A 20,473-nucleotide genomic window follows, 5' to 3' on the forward strand; every position below is an offset into this window, starting at 1 on the left:
TATAGTTAAATATGTATGAATCTGTTTCCTGTTTACTCCAGTGCTTCTTTACAAGCTCTTAGAGACCTGTTAAGGGCATTTCTTTGTAGAAAAATGTAAGACTGACTTTTTAAATTACTTCTATTTTTCATTTTTAAAAATATATGTACTTTTTTTGTCTTGGTGTAGGAATCTGATGGCCAAGGCTGTCCTTTCTGCCGCTGTGAAATCAAAGGAACTGAACCAATCATTGTGGATCCCTTTGATCCAAGGGATGAAAACTCCAGGTGCTGCAGTATTATTGATAGCTTTAGTATGCCCATGTTGGACTTGGATGACGATGATGATAGAGAAGAGTCTTTAATGATGAATCGTTTGGCTTCAGTCCGAAAGGTAAAGTTTTTAATACTGTACAACAGATAAAGCTATATGTTTGTAGATTAAGCTGCCTGTAACTTTAAAGAATGAGATGATGTATGTCATGATCTAGGGTTCAGCAACTCACTGAACAGGTTTCAAGTTGAAAAATGCATCAGTATTGCAGCAATAACATTGAAGTTGAACAGGAGGAAAAAAAGTAAAATTCCAGATTCTCAGCTGATATGAACCAAGTTAATTCTGTTTACAATGGAGGAAGCATGAGTTTGCACCAGCTTGAGATACTTATCCAAAATACACTGTATGGACAATTCCCTGAACTTTTATTTGTAAGGAACAAAATATTTCATATGTACATATTATTTGTTTTCTACGCACATGTGTGTTCACATGCACGGAATATTTTAGGACTAAACCTGGGTTTCTAAATAGGTTATAAATATTACTGCTTTGTAAAAGTGACAGTTTGTATTGCACACAAGTAGCTGTTAATCATGTCTTGTTGTTTGATTATTTTTTATTTCCTGTATTTTTAGTATTAGGTGCTTTTAGCAAGAAAAGTGTATCTGAGATTTTTCATAGTGACTTTGTGTTTTGGGGTGTTTTTTGTTCTGAAAGTGCTCTATGGTAAATTCTGGGATCTTTGGTCACAGGAGATTTTATCACTGATAAAAACCCACTATCAGTAACAAAAGTTTATTTTATGTTGGTAGTTTTCACTACTGTATTTTAGCCTGTAAGGGATAATATCATAGGTCATGCAACACTGAATTTTACAGTGCATTTTCTGTGTTTTACCTTTTACTGAGGTCATATACATTGAATAGTGGTCTTGGAATTAATTCTGTAACATCTCACTCTTCCATTTCCTTGTTGTTGTATTTGTGCGTTGTTTTTTTTTTTTTTAAAAAAAAAAAACAACACACATTTTACCCTCATATCCTAGAGTATCTGTCAGTTAATATGCATACTTCTTATATCCTTCCTAATCTCTTGAGTCATAAGAATCATTCTTGTTTATGTAATACAACATGGCCTGCTCTTGAGAACAGTTTATCCTTCCTGCCCGGATTTAAATTGCAGTCTGTAGCCTGACCTCTGTGAGATAGCCTTGAATTGATGGGCCTTTATAACACTATCACTTCCATGATAAGGCAAAAATGCATTATGCTTTTATCAAAAGAAGGAACAATAGGCTTTACTATAAGAAGTCGTGTTTTCAGTATCCACCAAATGCTTGAGTGCTTTGGTGCTTGCTGTTTTTATGTCATGAAACGTGCTAATTATCCCTGATGTTTGGGAACAACATTTTTCACTTTTTGTTAGCCTCTTCAAGTCCTTACTTGAAAATGTTGAATTATCAGGTCATTTGGTGATTTTCAGTTGCTGTTTTCTTCTTTAAATTGTTACCAGTGGTTGTACAGTGATGCTCTTAACCACACCACCCGTGTGGAATATGGCATTATTTATATACACTTCTTGGTAATCATGCCTTCATCAGCCTTGTCTGTTTCTTTTAATCATTATTTATGTTTCCTGGTAAACAGTGTTTCTTCAGAGCCTGCTAGAAAAAAATGATTTTTTTCCTCTATGAATTTATGTAGGATTTTACTCTTTTTGAATTTTTCTTTTGTTTCATGTTAATTTTATTAATATGAACACGGTACTGCATAATGGCTGTGTTGTAGTCATTTGATTTTGTTGAAACAATGGAAGTTAGATGATGAAGACAGTAATTTAGTTCTTGCAGCCAGCCTGCTGATACTGTTGTTACTTTGTAATCCCAATGAATAAATTTTTCAATTCTTATTTTATTGCAGATTGTCATATGCTTTCTCAACATAAAGCTGTTAATCCTTGAAAATCAAATAGGCTGATTTTGTCTTAAATCACCTGGCTTGACCATGTGGTATTGCTGAGAAAATATTCTTGTGACATATCTGGCTAATAGTGAGCTGAGATGTTAAATTTGCTAGAAGAGGAAAGTTACAGGGACATGAAGTCTTGATGAAAGTGACTTCAGGGCTTCATGATGTGTTGCAGAAATGTTCAAATCGGTCCTTATTGTCCTGAAAGCATTGTGGGAGGAGCAATGTTAAAATGTTTCTAAGCTGTTACTACCAGTTTTCACTATTTTTGGAACTTGTACTTGGAAGTATACACATAATGCAAAAAATAGTTGCAGTAAGCTCATTTTAGAAGCACACACAGTCAGGTTCATCGCTGATTAAGGGGCATGAGTGGTTTAAGTGAGCTCTACTTGACAAAGTGAAAAGCTGAAAAAACACTTTTGGAATTGTCATTAAAGTGTTAAGAAGATACAGGGTTTTTTATCACCTGCTGTACCTGTATGAATTATGAATGTAAGTTGGATATCAGAAAAATACCAATTCTTCAGTTTATCACTCTGTCTCTGAAGTGTACTCTTAAACTGTAAGAGGTATCTGAATTCAGAGTCCCTAAGGGACCTCGGACTATCACAAAGCTACTTACTCATTCTTTAATGGAATGAGTAAATGGATATACTTTAAGAAAAATTAATCATTCTTGCTAGGTGTTGTGTATGAGTCAGCAGCAGCAGATCAGCTGTTACAGAAGCTGTAGAGAAATCCTCTGCAATTAGTCTGTTTATCTGCCTCATCAAGCAGCTCATTTTTTTTACTTTTCAAATTGTCTTCAGATACTTTTTTTATGAAAGAAAGATTAAGAGTGGTGCCAAAACCTCTGTTAATTGTCTCATTGCTGAGAAATTTCCATCCCTGTGGTATGGGATTAGCTAATACAGTTGCTGCCTGGAGTGTTCCTTTTCTCAGTTTTATACTGTTTGTGCTAGCCAAGCACAACATTGTGAAATGCACATTAAAAAAATATGTGCAGATTACAGGCTCAGGTAAATATTAAAAATGTTTTTTTTCATTTTTAAAGAGGGTATTTCAGTCTGTAGCAGACTATGTTTATTATTCCGTAATGTTTAATACTCTGTTGTCTCAATGAATTATCTGTCACTTACTTTACCTTGTACAAGATGTAACTCGATACACTTCACAGGAAAAGAAACAAAATAAGGAAAATGCATAGTGCAAGAGTTCTTGCTAAGAGTAAATAATTTTGACTTCATAAGTGCTAAGATAATTGATCCAAATAATATTACATGAATACATAGAGGAAGGCCCTAGCAGTATAGGAGACGGTGAGGTTTTCAATAGCTAGAGTGAATTTACATTCTCTAAAAATGTTTTCTTCTATAACTAGATGAAGTTACCTTGTCTGGGGAGTTACCATCTTCTCTGGAATTAATGTCCCAGCTGTCTGCACCAAAACCTGACTTTGATTCATACTGTTACTTTAAAATAGTTACAGGAAATTGTCAAAGCTGAGAGCCATTCTTTGTCACGATTAGACTTTTTGCAGCGGATGAGTTAGGTCATACTTAAGAAATCATGACAGTAGACCTTGGTTCTCAAAATATGGAGGGAGAGAGTGGTTTTGACTCCTCCCCCTCATTTCCATATTATTAAATATACTTTTTTCTGGTAATGAAAAAAGGCATGTCTTACATAGTAAGAACATTTTTTATTTCATCGTATAAAATACAGGAATATTTAAAAAAAAAATTTCAAATATGTGTCTTGGTATTCCCTTCAGCTGTACATTCTTAACTTGTACATACATGTCACTTCCTTCTTAATGGTACACCTAGTTTATGGGAAAATATAATAATCAAGCCACACAACAAGAGAGACCTAACTGCTTAGTTACTAGTATTTGAAAGACACATCAATGCTGGGAGGCAGCATGCCTCCCTTAGTTACAATCTATTTTATTGATTCCCTTGGGCAGTGTGGTGCTGACTTTCACAATCCTAATTCCCTCTCCCTCCTTCACATGCAGTTTCTTGGTCAGCAAAGGGATGATCAAATAAAGAACAGATGTCTCTGTAAAAAATGTTTACAGTCATCAGTGTTAAGTCATCAGTGTTAAGTGATGTAATTTTATATCCTTGTACAAATTTTTAAATCCAGATTATACCAATCTGTCTAGGTCACAATTTATCCTGACAAAAAATAACAAATATGTGATTTAGTCTGATTATAAATAAACAAACATCAGGGAACTACTTGGAAATTAAAAGTCCACTTCTGGTGTAGGTCTGCTTGGACCTGCTTAGGTGTTTCATTATGTAATTTATCAATTACTGAGTTCACTCCAGCAGGACGTTAACAGTCAGGATAATGTTCCTCAGTGAATCACTTGTTTGGATCTGTGTTCAGTGTGCTTTTCATATGTGCCTATCTGGCAGAAAGACGTTTGAAGCTAAAACTCTCAATTCAATAGCCAGTCTGTTAGTATTTCCATCAAAAAAACCTTCACTAGAAATTATAATCAGCGTCGGAAGCAGGCTTATTCTTGTGTTCACAACCACTAGGGGCAAACTGATACCAGTATATCCCATTAATAATTAATCTGATTAAATAACACAAGTTGTGGTCAGCTCTGCAGTACAATTGTGAATAAGTCACAGCTGCTTTTCCCTTGGCAGCAGTCATGCCAACCAGATAAAGTCTATGTTGTTACAAAGGAGTCTGTTCTTTTCCTTAATTACATCTTTATTGCACAGGTCTGTCTGTGTTGCAGCAGAGCCCCTTTGTACGCTAAAGGTCTGTCTTCTGTCACTGCTACTTCATTTGTATTATTTTGTGTCTTAATCGCTTGCTTATTTTATCTTTTTGTCACTGTGCTGCTCTCACTGCTTCTTTATTGCCAGTCAATAGAAAACACACAGAAACCCCCAGTAGGTGACAAACAGGAAAAATTTAAATCACCTTGTCCTTAGGGAGTCTGCCAAAAAGAGTAGGTGTTATGTACATCTGTTAATGCCCTACTATCCACATGAAATGCAGCCGTCTTGTTGGCCTAGCTGTCAACAAGCATCAAATGATGCAGCTAGACAGGTTGAATGGGGGTGTACAGGAAAAATACAGGCATTTTTTATAATGGGAATATAATGGAAATCTGATATTAAATGCTGAAGAAAACCTGTTTTTTGCTGTGGAATATTTTGGTTTGTAGTATTGGTAAATCTAAACAAGGAATCATAGTTTTTCTCAACTGAGCTTTCTCTCTGACTTTCTTTCTCTCAACTTTCTCCCTGACTATAGCAGCAAGTGATGATATGGATTAAACTTCCTTGTAGGGGAGAGAATCTGTTTTTGCTTACCCCTATTTTCCTTCCCCACCCCTGCCTTACATGTTATTCTTTAACCTACTGGTCATCATCAGTTCCCTTTTTGAAATCTCTGGGGCCACAACATCTTGTGATACCATTGTGCCTTGAGGCAATAGTAGGTCAGGACACCGAAAAATTATTTTGCTACGGGGTTAAAAACATGACAGGTTTTAAGAATCTAAAACTTTTAAATTAATCTTCTTATTATTCTAGTTTTTGTTACTGCATACTAGGCATTTCTTTCAACCACTTGTTTCCATAAATCTGAAAATAGCATCAGTCTCTACTGGGTTTTAAATGTATTTCCATGATGTGTGTGTCTGCTGGAGCTGGACTGTTGCTACAGAAGGAGAAAAGACATCTGACATGATGGGATCAGTGGGCTCACTGAGGGATGGGCATATCATTTTACCTAGTGATGCTTTAGATCAGAACTACATAAGAGAAGGCAATGGTATAGAAAGTGATAGATATTCTTAAACTGCTCTTGCTACAATGTTGTTCACTTAGTTCTGGGTTCATACAGCTACATGCAGTATGATATTTGAGACTCTCAGGTTGCTCTCTGATGGTATGGCAGTTAGAGCATCTTAAATTCCAAATTGCAAATGTTTCCTCTCAAGTACTCTGCTTTTCGTATTTCCTATTTTTCTTACTGTTTGTTTCAAAATCCCATAATGTATAGGATTGTTTCTTAGTTCTGGAGCAGCTCCCTGCTGACTGAGACACAGTATGTTGTGCAACATCATAAAATGTAGAGATTTACTAGGATGCTTTCATTTATTTTAAATAATTGTATCTTTTTGGAGGTGTGACTTGCATGTTTGGTTCTGTTGCAAATAATTTGGGAAATAAATTAATTTTCTGAATTTACTGAAGCCAAAGCACTGCATATGTTATATTACATGGCTCTCTGCTTTCAGGAATGCTTGGTGGAGATCTAACTGAACTTTGAAACTAATGCTGTTAACTGATACAATGCTTATTACGCTATTTAACTGATAGGTATTTTCTGTTAAAGAAAATGAGTTCATTCAGTTTGTAGTCATTTTATAATTATGGTTGCTCAGGCGTGCTTGCAAGATACATATCTAGCTTTAGTTATTCAGCTTTCCATAATGTTCAGATAGACTAAGCACCTCACGCAGCCAGGTGTTTATCCTAGTGGTCTTGCAGTCAAGGTCATTCACCAATTAAAGGCAACAAAGAAAATCTAAGGACTATATTCAAGCCATTTAATGTGAACATTGTGACCACTTCACTAAAAAGAGAAAATGGGAAACTTCTGGTAGCCATGAAGACCACACAATTCTTGAATTGCTCAGTCTCTTGAAGTTGAATATGTAGTTGTGACACTGAGTTTACACATGCAGATGAAGTGGTAAAACCTTAAGGATCAACAAAAAAATCATTCTGGCAATGGAATTACACCTCAGCCTTCTAGCACTTCAACATGTCCTCACTCCACTTGCTTTCTCTTTTTTTTTTTTTTATGCTGCCCAGTAATACTGTGGTGGCTCCTATTTTTGAAGGAAATCTGGTAGCAATCCCAATTGTATAGAATAGAATATTAAACTAAGCTGTAGTACCCAGAACATTGAGTAAGGAGTCAGTATGCTAGATCCTTTTCCTGGATTTGCATTTGAATTTATGAAGTTTTCAGATTCTTTAATATAGGCAGTACATGTAAAGGTAGGTAATGTTTACCTTGTGAAATAACTTGCTAGTCTCATTCCTGGCATCCCTATGGGACATACAGCATGGTGAGAAAAAGCTTATGAAAGGAGGGGGAAAGTTTTGATCAAAGTAAATTAGCTTAAAGATGGGTGCTCTTTTGTGAGCAATTTTTATGCTTTCCTTAAGAAGATGGGAGATTGTTAGCCTCTATAAGCAAGTTACATAGTGAGAACACTAGGATGCCTCAGTGCACAAGTGGCCTGAGGCTAATGCTTGGTGTGAATATCTTCCAGCTATTCATGTCTGCTGTCAGGGAATACAGAACAGCCTTAAACATCCAGGTTTACTTACAAACACACTGAGTTTACAGAAATAACTTTTAACTGATTTATGCAAACAAGTAAACTGAGTTTGTCAAAACTGAGCCAGATGAGTTTCAGGAATTAGTTGCAAAAATGAGTGGAGCCAAAGTGGCTTAGTCAAGGAAAAAAAAAGCATTGTCACTTAATTGTGTCTTAATTGGGGTCTTAACTGTGTGTGTCATTAGTTCAATATTTGCTAAAATGATAAACTGAATTGTCCTAAAGTGTTTTTTGTAAATCAGCAAATAAATGAAGAAAGAATTACTCCTTGGCTTGCTGATGAATTTGATTTTTAAGTTTTCAGAAAACACATACATTCTATTTTCTGTGGAAGTATGATTTGAAAATGGGCTGTAGTTAACAGATGGTATCATAGACATTCAGCTTTTAAAAGTGATTTATAGAATTTTAGGTGGAGTACTCTTTATTGATAAAAGGTTATCAAGAGTAGCACTACTATAATAAAATCTTGGTCTATGTGATTGTTTCCTTTTGTATGATACCGAGTGTTTATTTTTAAAACAAATTACTGGCATATATATATATAAAATCGTTTATTTTTATCACAAGTTAACATGAATCTTAGTTTCAGGGTAAAATGACTTGTAGACTTGGTTTTCAGTAGCTGTAAGATGACCACCTATATTGTCTATTAATTAAAAGAGCAGCAGGGTGTCCATTATGATAAATGACTATTAGTCAGTACTTGACAAGTATCAAACGTTTTAGTCGCGGAATGGAAGTTGTATGCTTGATCATCAGGTAAATAGTTGGGGTTTTTTTTCTATCTTGAAGTGCAATGAGAGGCAGAATTCACCAGTGACTTCCCCAGGATCTTCCCCTCTTGCACAGAGAAGAAAACCACTTCCAGACCCGCTGCAAATCCCACATCTCAGTCTTCCACCTGTACCTCCTCGTCTGGATCTTATTCAGAAGGGAGTAGCACGGTCACCATGTGCCAGCCCAACTGGATCACCAAAGGTAAGTCTTACTAAAACAGTATTTCTTTGTATACGAATATTGAGAAATTGTATTTGATTGTTTTCTAGGTGAGCTTGCTTGTTTGTTTTGGAAGACAGACTATTCTGAAATTTTCGATGTGTATTTTTTTTTCATGAGTTTGCTGTGTCCAAAAGTCTTCTTATTTCCTTGTAGTTTAGAAAAACTTTAGATTAGAATCCACACGGAGTATGTCTCTTATCTCCTTCAGTTGACTTTGGCAAGTGCCTGTCCCTTTGCATAATACCTTAAATAGGCAGACATTTATGGCTACATGTATTGGTCAAGTGTGACCTCTGTTTGATTATTATATTGTACTTGGTTATGGCCAGAATTTTAAAGATATTGCTGTAATGTATCAGTTCTGTAATAAAGACCAATTCATGAAAATAAATAAAAATGAAAGTTTTCTGAAGATAGATTTAAAGGTTATATGTCATTAAAATTATACGTTGTCCTCTGGTGATGGTTTACACTCGATTTCCACAGTATCCTTACAAGAAAAATACGTGCAGATACACTGCTTTCAAAACCTTAAATGGCATATATTAGGACTCAAGTTTCAAGGGAAATAATAATGACTCTTGAGCTAAGAAATTGTATGCTGTGTTTTGTGAAACTGATGAGACTAAAGATTTAATGATTTTTTTTGAGTGGATAATCATGAAGGAGGACATATACTATGTTGCTTTCTATTATGAGTCAATAATTTTGTTAAAATTGCTGTATAGAGTGGGGGAATTAGATTTAAACTTTTCAATTTTAGATGATGAACTCAAATTGAAGTTCAAAACAAGACTTGAAACCTATATGCTCATAATAATCCAGTATAAAGCACCGTATTTATTTTGTCAGGTTTTTATTTCAATCTTGAAAATCAATCTCTGGCTAAGATTCTAGCTGTTTAGAGGAAAAAATAGAAGTTTGAATAGTTTCTTTATCCTTCTTTCATCACTTTTTATGTTATACAAGGGAATTTATAACACATTGAGGATATATGCTAAACATACAATACATCCATTAAAAATTAATTTTACAGTAGCATATTTTTACAAAGTTCATGTCTTTTAAAAAAATTAGAAAATCAAAGATAACATTAATACTGCTCTAAATGTTTCAGTGGCATGATTTTGAAAATGATTATTTTTTTCCTTGAAACTTCCTGGGGGGTGGGGATCAAAAATTTGGGGGAGTGCAAGGGAAATAAGATGGGGGCAAGAAAGATTAATTTCATACTTTAAAAAAATTAAAATTAAAAAATACAATTTAGTCCTGCCAAGACTACTCTTTCATTTAGAAAACTCTTCTGTTTTTCTGCAGTGGAAAACTATAGCTGTAAACTGTAACAACAAATTTGGACCCAGCCATTATATTCCCCCCCTTGACAGTGAGAATAACTATTTTTCTTAACTAGCAGCTGAATTAAATGCTTCTTTATTTAATATACTGTCCTATTTATATGAATAGACCTGTAGCTAGAATAACTTTACCTTCAATTTAAGTAATATGTTGATGTGCTGCTTGAAGAATAACGGTGGGATAACCTGTGAAGTGAGAGCAAATACTATGCTTTCTTTAAAACTTTGGTGACCTCCATCTTTTCAAGTGGTAATAACATTCAGGTTTACCACAATCCATGAAAATTGCACCTTCCAAAGGAAATAATCTTCCCTGTATTTCATTTTGTATGGTGTCTGGTGGTAAGAAAAAACATTTTGTAGAAACCTGGCCTAAGTGTTATTTTGTAGAATGCTGTTAGGAATTCACTACTAATGAAAATGTTTTGATTTTGTCAGATTTGTGCTCTTAGAAGCTCTATAGCTACCTGTATAAGGGTTTTTTCTGATAACTTGGCTTTCAGCTTTTTAGTATTAGTACACATAATTTTAGAAAACATTTCACCTTTTATGATATAGTTCAATTCTGAGAAAGGAAGTACTCTGGCAAAGGTTATTTGCAGATGAGCTAATTGCAAACATAACTACATGCTAAGTATGCTACCTGAAGAATAGAAACTGCAAACTAATTGGGCAGTGTGTGTCATATAAAGAGTGGGGTCATCCCCCAGGTATATGATTAAAATCAAAGTAGTTTTCTTCCTCCACTTGCTACCTAATAATTCCCTTTTTGTGTTCATTCACTGTCACTAAGTCATTTCCCGTTGGAGGTGAGTTTTATTTTGTTTGGGTTTTTTTCCAAGCATTCCTCAGAATTCATTTCAGCTCTTAAATAAGTGATTCAAAGGATCAAAGCAGAGGATTCTGGAAAAATAATTATGGGTGAGATAAACCTGCTTCAGTCAGTTATCTTTTCTTCCTTTCACTCCTTTCTTGGGTTACTCATGCAACAGCAGGAAGTGGGACATGCTTTCTAAAGAAAGGCCAGGTTGTCTGCAGAATGAAAAGACAAGACTAACCTACTGACAAGTACTCGTGATGCCTTGAAAATGTCTCAGTTAGAAATGGTAAAGCCATACATGATCGTGAGAGAAATATAAATGCCTGTATGTAACTTTTTTTAAAAAAAACCCAAAACTTACTGTGTTTTTTAGTCTTCTCCTTGTATGGTGAGGAAACAAGACAAACCTTTGCCAGCACCACCACCTCCCTTGCGTGATCCTCCACCACCCCCACCGGAGAGACCTCCTCCAATTCCACCAGACAACAGGATAAGCAGACACCTGCATCATCCGGAAAGCGTGCCTTCCAGAGACCAGCCCATGCCCCTTGAAGGCTGGTGTCCCAGAGATGCGTTTGGGACGAGTCAGTTGGTAGGATGTCGAATAGGGAGTGATGCTTCTCCCAAACCAGGATTGACTGCAATTTCAAACATAAATGGAAGGCACAACCGCATAGGTTCTGATCCAGGATTTATGAGGAAACACAGGCGTCATGAGCTGCCTGCAGAAGGTGCCAAGGTATGAAATGAGCTGAATGTCCTAATTTGATACCTTACTGCATCATTGTCTTGCATTGTCTAATGTGCTGTTTGTATTGGTCAGTGTTGATCTGCTGTTTCCAAATCCTTCCTGTTGATACTTAATAATAGCTGGTCATCGTTAAAACATCAGTAAAACATAATTTTTAGAAGAGCGTTAAATTAGTCATGATGTTCAGTATATTCAAATGGAAAGATCTAATCTGCCTTGACCCTAAGAAAAACAAAATAAATACATGCAAAACTATGCTAAATGTAGAACCAGTCATTGTATCTTTACTGCTGGTAGTGCCCTTGAAAGTGCTCAGTGGCACAACCCCGGTATTTCCATTGTTTGATTTGGTGTTATCATCAGTACTCTAAACCTTATTCAGGATAATTAGCACTGCAACTCCTTTTTCCTTTGTCAATTGTTTACAGTAATGCACATATCTTTAGCTGAATTTTTCCTCCTTTGTACTTAAATCTGTACTCCAGCTGCTGTAGTTGTACATGGTTGTAATTTGTCCATAGCAGCTTTTGATTTATTTTGGATAAACGTCCAGTGTAATGTCCATTTTCAATCCTGAAGGTGTTCACAATCATCACATGCAACCTTTCCACTGATTGTCTGGTTTGGTTTGGCTAGGGTGTATCTGCATGTCACTCACATGAGAAGTATGTTTTGCAGTAAATAGTACGAATGTCTGTAACTATGGTGTTTCTTCTATCAAAAAAAAATGAAGGATTGTTTTGATAATTGAAGATACCTGGTGAGGAGAGTGTAGAGGGAGTGGTGCTGGCATTAGGCAGCTTCAGACAACTTTCAAAACTATGTACAAGTTGGGGATGCTTAGGTTTAAAAAGAGATCAAGTGGTGATGGCCTAAGAAGATTATTCCTAGTTCTTCTCTAATCAGTTTTATCAAAGCAGCTCAGTAATTTATTCATAGATCAGGTTATTAGCTCAAAGCTGCTCTTTGGATCTTTGCTTGAAGACTACAGATATTGTGCTAAGAAGAATGGATCTATGGTTATGTCCCGGTAGTTAGAAATCATAACTTTTTCTATTTGCTTTTCCCAAGGTCACAAGCTATTTAACCTATCTCCTTTTAAAATTTTTGTATGGATGTTTTGGTTATTTTGAAAGTACATTACTGAAATTCAGTTAGTGATGAAAGGTACTTAAGAAGTCTGTGATGTTTTATATAATTATAATGTCATTTTGTCAGCATTGAGGCAAAACACCAAAATTCTACTTACAACTAGTCTGTTGTTTAAAATGCTATAGCTTTTCCTCCGATTTTTAAAGGATATTGGGTTTATATCTTCAACTGTACCTTCATGGAGTATTCCAGTTGTGGTCTGGCACAGTATTGAAGCTGGTGGAATTAATACTGCTCAAATCAGTATAACCATTCAGTGTAGAAGTGTCATTGTAGTCTGGAGAAGTTACATGTGTATTTCTTTAAGCAAATGCTGTTTGAACTGTTATCTTCAGGTTATAGATCTAAGTCATTTGGTTAAATGGAGCAGCTGACAACTCTGTACTATCATTTCAGGCTGTATGCACATTCACAAGAGAAACATTGAATGAATTTTTATTCCCGATTCATATGTCAATTGTAATTTCATCTTTTTGCTATTGGTAAAATCCAAGAATAGGGAAAGATAACCCTGTAGGTAGGGGGTGGATTCGGACAGGCACTGTACCATAGAATTTTAAAAAGACATTAATGTGTTTAGCATGCTGTACCTGTTGTTTTCTCACTGCACTTCATCTTTCTCAATTTGATTGGTTTGCAATCTTGAAATCCTAATTTTCCCCCAGGCAGTTCAGCTGTAACTGAGTAGTCCATCTAGAAACCATAATGTGTAACTTCCTCTTTCAGTGAAGTTCTAAGATAACATGTTCTACAGCTCCCAAATGGGGTGGTGCGCTGAACAGGTATGGAAGAGTCGCTTCAGATAGCTCTGTAGTGTAAACTCCTAGGAAGGCCTTTACCCATAGTCTTCTCAAGGTCTGTTTTGTAATACCTAGTTGCTGAACATCTGTGATGACAAATGGGAGATACCCATTGTAACACTTGTGCAATTCTTAGGTATTTTCAAATGGTCATCTGATAAATGAAGAATATGATGTCCCTCCACGGCTTTCACCACCTCTTCCAGCTGCCTCCATCATCCCTAGCATGAAGTAAGTCAACTTTATAAAAGTAGTATGTTAATTAATGTTAGATAATAGCACTGATTCTCTGGTGCTAAAAGAAAAATGGGGAAAAAAGAAAGAAATAAAATGAACTAATATAGCTTGGTGATACATTTTCCGTGAACTTTAATGTAGTTTTACAAAGCAAATGTAAATTGTATTGATTAAGTGGGAGCCCTTCTAATGTTAATAACATACTAAATTTTTATAGGTATAGAGAATACATTGTGGCAGATCTTGCTCACAGGCATTTGGCAGTGGGAGCAGATACTGTCTGGTTTTGCTTCTACTGCTACAAAAGAAGTGTGGTCAGAGCTACTTATCGCAGGAGATGAGAGATTCTAGGAAAAGTGATGAGGGTGAAGAGCATTCTACCCCTAATCTAGTCATGCTTTCTGCACATGGAGCTTTATCCAGGGTTCACACCAGTATATTTTATTTGTTGTGGCTGAAAAACAAACAAACAAAACCATTTTTTATAATTTTAAATGGGGTCAACCTCCCCAAGTTCCAGAACATGGATTGGGAAATTTTGTCATTTCAAGTTGCAGGCTATTCTTAGTCTTCCAGTAACACAACTGTTTATTTGGTACCAAGGTGTTGCTGTGCATGCCAAGTATCTTTGGACTCTGAATCACACAGGACTTTCTACAGAACAAGAGATAGTTAAAATAGAACGCTTGGAAGTGCTATAACGTAATATGTCAAGTTTTTGTGTTTTTGTAAGGAAATCAGAGCATATCACAATGTTTGTTATCCTATAGCTTCTTTCCAATGTACTCCTTGTGATTCTTGCTGTTAAATAATTGGGCAGTCAGTACAAACTAGTAAGCGTTTTCTCATTAGTGTGTAATTTTGCCATAAATTCAACACCTATTCCGTTGCTCAGTTAGCAGTGACATAAGACAAATGTATTTCAGCGTTTCATTAATATGCTAGTTTTTCTGTTCCTGAGTACTAGAATAAAGGTGCAGTGGAACATTGACTTTTTCATTCAGAAACATGTTTTCAGGTGGAAAAATTGCTGAGTTGAAATTCTCCATGTTTACTTTAAATTCAGAAGCAAAGTTTAGAAAATTATCCAGACATTTCTGTAATTGAACGTTGGAACGTAACCTGATTGAGGTAGGGTGGGTGTCACAGGAGTGCTGTTTGGATACCTCATGTAATCAGTCCCCTTATAGATTGATCTCCTTGAATTTATGTCTACTTCTATGTTAACATGCAAACCCTGGGATGTTCTGCATTCTGTCAGAAAGAGAAAGGAACAACTCTGATAGACAAACTAAATAGTTCCATATTCCAAAGCAAATTCAGCTCTGAAAAGGAGAAGTTTCTTATTTTCCATAGCATTGAAAAAACAAAACATTCTGCTTCATGCCAGTTTTACTCAGATTTTTGCAAATGTAACCCAGAATCAAAGTACAATGTATAAATACACCATACAGTGTTCATTGGAAAGTCCACAGGATATTGTAGCAATGTGGTCAGGCACAAAGTCCATGTCAAGCCAAACCAAATCTAGAATGTGTGACTTCAGCTTGGTCAAAAGAAATTTATCTTCATTAACCAAAGTCTTCTGAATAGAAAACTGACATATTCCAGCCAAAAGAAAATCTTCATTTTCTAAAACCAAACTCTGTAGACTTTTGAGGAAGAAATTAACTTTTATTTTTGCTTAGGTTTTGTACTTGCACTTTAAAAAAAAATATACAGCACAGTTTAAATTCTGATTTTTAAAATGTGAAAAGTATCAATATATAACCTAGGGGTAAGAAGTTCAAATTATCTAATAACTACTAAAATGTCACATGGAATGGCTGTTAAAATTAAAAATTGATCATTGTATGTTGTTTCTTGAAACACTAATATGTTTATTTTAAATTTGTTTTCAAGTTTTTGTTACCACTAAAAAATACCCCAATTATCTATAATATTGTGTGGCAATATGTAGATAGAAAAAATCTTCAAAAATAACAAATTTAATAGGTTTAATATTTCCACCAACCACAGCAATTGCTTTCCAAAAGGTAACCTAAATAGTATTTAGCATGATTTAATTTGAAATGTCAGAGAGAATATTTTTACAGTGTATTTTTACTCCTGTTAAATTGACTGCACTAAGCCCTCATAAATACATTGAACTGTACTTGATCCAAAACACTCTTGCTTTCCACAGCTGTGCTGCTGCAATAAATCTGGTGCAAGTTTCTCATTTTTTCCTACACTCCAATCTCTGTGGAGTTGTGACTTGAGAGCTAGTTTGTTTCGTACAGCTCTTAAGGCATTTTATTATTTCTAGTTACTATGATAAGGCTCTAATTTCAAAGGTTTGACTGAAGGATACATTGACCATGTATGAAATGTCTTAGTTTAAATAATGAGGAGGCAAAATGACCCTTAGTTGAAACTTCACAATTCTGAAATGTCCCTACTTAACTTGTTTGATCAGTTTTTACTGAATATGCCATTACAAATATGACTTTTTTTCCTTTAGTAAGTTACATTAATAGAGAAACACTAGTGCCTTTTTTCTGGAAACAGTGCTGATTTATTTTCCTTTTACTAAATTGATTATTACTAACCATACTTTAATAGTGAAATGTTGGACTCTTGTTAAACAAGCATCTGATTTTTATTTTCCACTCAGCCACTATGTTGCTGACCCTATATGTGAAAACAGTTATTCTTTTATTTGACTTCTGTAATTAGGTCAGATTATTTTTTAGCAGTTTTGATCACATTGCTGGTTTATTCTTGAAAAAATAAATAAAACTTCTGTGTCAAAGATGCAGAACCCAAGTTCTTCCGCAAAAGTGGAATTTTCAAGTTAAATAGTGTTTGTTTTATTCCTGTGACTGGGTCCCATTTTCCTACCTCAATAGAAAATTGGCCTTTTTGTCTCGAAAGTACTTCATACTGCAGTGATATTTTCTGGAAGACAGCATCTATTTTTGTGTATGTATTGAGACATGCAATTCCAATGTAACTTTTGTAGTCTATAAATACATAAGGAATATCTAGTTGCTTTGAGGTAGTTGAGGAAAAAGTAGCACCAAAAGGTATTTCTCCTCTTGCTATCCCTTCTATCTTGCTAACAAACTTTGAAGGCGAAATCATAGTTCCACTGAAGGCAGCTGTGGCTTGGAAATCCTGGCTCCCTTGAAATTGGCCTTTGGCATGGCACTTCTCCAGCAGAGTTAGAACGAGCATTGCTGACATGGAGGTTCCAGACATCTGAGAGATGATGCTCTGAAGGACATGATGTGTCCTTAGCTCATAATTTGACAGGCTGGTGAGTTTGGATGCATCAGCTGTTTTGTGGTAGTTCTCACTGTGTGCATGTTTACCCTGTAACAAATAGAAAAGTGTGTCCTCCTCTATGAATGGAAGCGGAACTGCTTTATATACTCCTTGGTTTTGAGGGCAGAGCATACTAGAAGGCAAGTATTGTAGCTGACAAGTATTGACTTGATTATGTGGTCCATATAACTTAACACTTATTTTGCTGAAACAGAGTTTGCTTGAGGCCTTGTAACATTAAAGCTTTTGTCAGCGCTGTCATGTAGTACTCTGCATAGGACAGAAGAGTTGATAGTAAGGACCTGATGTCTGTACTGTACATGTTATGGGGCAGCAGTTCAAGTGGCTATAGTCTTGTCCCATGAATTTGAACAGCCTTTAGCAATCAGAACACAGTAGGGACACATTTGGAATGTGTTACATATTTTAGTTTAATCTGAAAGGTATTCAATTTGTGCACTCCGCAGTGAAAATCAAAGCCTGATAAGTGGGGAGATTAAAGGGATTAATTTCAAAAGCACAGTCTTGATCCAGACTGAAATACATGGACTGCAAGTTCATTGTGTCGAAGTTCTGTGAATCAGTTTACCAGTAAGTAATGGAAAAGGGACCCTTTCACTGAAATACTTCTCAATATGTGTGAGATGTTGTAAGCAGAACTCCAGGAAAACCAACTAAGATGGACATGAAGTGGTTTGACAAAAATGATTTCTCACATCTTTTCCTGTTTTGCCTTTGGCCCTTGGTGCTCAGTAGGATAAGAGAGATTGACATCTAGCCTTCTGTTCAACAAACCAGAAAATACAAAGTCATCACTTACTAGAATTTAATTCTGACTTTCAATTTCAAAATATTTCCACTTAAGGAGTAGAAAAGGGAACTATAGAATATATAAATACAGTATAGAGGTCAGTTTTGTATTCTTAGTACACAAATCTTCTGTAGATGTAAGAGCAATGAAGTATTAAAAAGTGTGATTATAGAAAATGTCACCTGCTTGATAAACAGACACCTAAGTTTTTCATGTGTTTGCTTACAATGGCAATGTTAATCTGTTTAGTTACAAAAAAATGTAAAATACTTCTCTGTCTTACTAGCTGGCTTTGCGTAGAACAGTAGTTAGTCTTAGAACAAGAGAGATTTAATAAAACAATTTGATCTTCAAGAAATGTCAATCATGGAGGAAATGGGATAGACATCTAGCAGAATGATGGAAAAGAGGTTTGGAGTCAAATATTGCAACTGGAGTAAATCAGAAGAGCAATATGATTTAAAAAAAAAAAGAATTCTTAAATATTAATAGAAGTAAGTATAGGACAATATTAGGACAATAATGAAGAGTATATTAGCTATATGTTAGTACTCAAACTCTTCTGTCACTTTACAAATCAAAAGCACCTTTCCAATATTAATTACATATTTTCCAGGTTTTAAATGTTTCTTACTTTAAAGGCAGGGAAAGAGGGACTTCACTAGTGTGAAGTCTTAAGGCTTGTCTAATGCTTCACAGCATTCAAAAGCAGGAGACTTGGAACTTATGTCTTTAATAATAGATCCAAACCAGTAACAATTTCTCAGCGGAGAAAGGGGGTTTTGTTTGTTTTTTCCCAGTTACAGCTTTTGACGAGGGCTTCGGAACAATACTAGCAACCTGGTTTGGTCAGTATTGGGCATTTGGTATTGTCAGTATCAGACAACTCTGGTCTAGATACTAATATTTCAAACATTACTATCTGCAGAAGCCAGCAATTGAATTTTAGAAACACACACTTTATGTAACATCTCCAGAACATGCTGAATTGCCATGTAGGAATGATTGCATGTCCACAGAAATGAGAAAATTCATTATTTGTGGGCCTTTCAACTATCTATCTGAGAATACTACTGAGTTTTCATTGTTCCTATACCTTTTTACCTTCTGTTGTTTAAATGGCTGTACAGCAGTGACACAAACCTCCTGTCCACCTAAGAAATCAAGGATGGAAAAAGCAATTTCACACTGCATTGCTGTGTAAAATTTTGCTCCCTCTACGGAAAGTGGTTGAAAACTGCAATATAGGTATGCAGTTCAGTGCTGTAAATCATCTTCCTCTGTCTTTGGCTAGTATGTCTTTGCAAAAGAAGTTAGATTCCTGTCTTTTCATGAGCTTGTTTCTGAAGTCAGAAGTATATTACTGAAAGAAGGAAAAAGTGTCTGAGAAGTTACAAGTAGCTAGGGAGCTCTAAACTGAATATATACAAACAAAAGCACACCTGTCCCCTTGTTTCTGTGTTCTTTTTTGTTTCTCCCTGGTTTTATTTATTAAATTAGTGACTAGCTAGTACTCACTGTAGTTAGTTATTAATTTTTGTTCATAGAGTACCTGGGTGTTCTGAAGTCACGTGGCATCATCTACAGTAGACAGTGAAAGACACATACTTTTCCTTTGTGAAGAAGTGTACTGTGCAAGGTGTTGAAAAAATAACGAGATAGGCCTGACTTATCATTTCAGCTCTTGCCCATATGACAGAATCAAAGTAATTAGACCACAGTAAGAGAAAGTATGCCCACTCCATTCTTGTATTTCCTTATAGTCCTTAAGAACTCAGTAATTGATGTATGATGTAGATGTATCTTGTAATGTAGCCTGTAGTTCAGCTTAGGGGCCATTCATTAGCCATACTTTCAAGCCACAAATCAAAATGGTTGGATGCATTGCATCTTTATTCAAGGTGCTCCAGCTGTTGGCTTTTATTGTGGCAAACAATAAAGATGCTTTTCACTTGCATACTGTAATATCCAGATGATTTTTGAAGTTATACACTTACTGCTCTTCATATTCAGCTAGTTTAAGAATCAAACTTCTGTTTGTGGTTTTCATGTATGGTCAAGCTGCAGTTAACTTAATTCCTTAATGTAATCTTTTGTATGTCAGATGTTTTGTGAGTTTTGTGCATATCTTAAGGCATTGGAGGAATTGTTGTAAATGGAGGGGCTCTACATATAGAAGAGTAGATGATGTTGATTGCTAGAACTATAACTTAGCTAAGTTATATTTAATGAAGGCCAACAGGTATGTTGAAGTTGTTAATATCTAACAAACATACTTTCCCCAGACTGCTCCCTAAAATGAAATTTTTGCTCGTCATTTTGTTTACACTCAGAGCAGAAAACCAGTCAGTAGAAGTTAGTTTTTTTGTTTTAAAAGTAATCTCATATCCAGCAGCATTCTCCATGACAGAACTTGTTAAACGTAAATGGAGATTGTAAAGCCTACATCTTTCCTGGTCTTTCACTGCTTTGAAAAAAATATATAAATCACTGTCTGGGAGGACAATTAAATGCAATTATTCACAGAATCGTCTAGGTTGGAAAAGACCTTGAAGATCATCCAGTCCAACTATTGACCTCAAACTGACAGTTCCCAACTACACCATATCCCTA

At 35.5% G+C, this 20,473-nt stretch overlaps 1 protein-coding gene across 3 annotated transcripts in view; it reads left to right on the forward strand.

The window, feature by feature from the left end:
- Positions 1–20,473, forward strand: part of CBLB (Cbl proto-oncogene B) — a 132,159-nt gene that overhangs the window by 93,157 nt on the left and 18,529 nt on the right. For all 3 annotated transcript variants that reach the window (XM_026852952.1, XM_026852958.1, XM_026852967.1), the window contains exons 9-12: positions 169–372; positions 8,419–8,604; positions 11,174–11,539; positions 13,640–13,734. In XM_026852952.1, coding sequence (XP_026708753.1) covers positions 169–372; positions 8,419–8,604; positions 11,174–11,539; positions 13,640–13,734 — 851 coding nt within the window. The remainder of the gene's footprint in view (positions 1–168; positions 373–8,418; positions 8,605–11,173; positions 11,540–13,639; positions 13,735–20,473) is intronic.

Source organism: Athene cunicularia (genome assembly GCF_003259725.1).
Source record: "Athene cunicularia isolate RWA chromosome 1 unlocalized genomic scaffold, athCun1 chr1_part1, whole genome shotgun sequence".
NCBI lineage: Eukaryota > Metazoa > Chordata > Aves > Strigiformes > Strigidae > Athene > Athene cunicularia.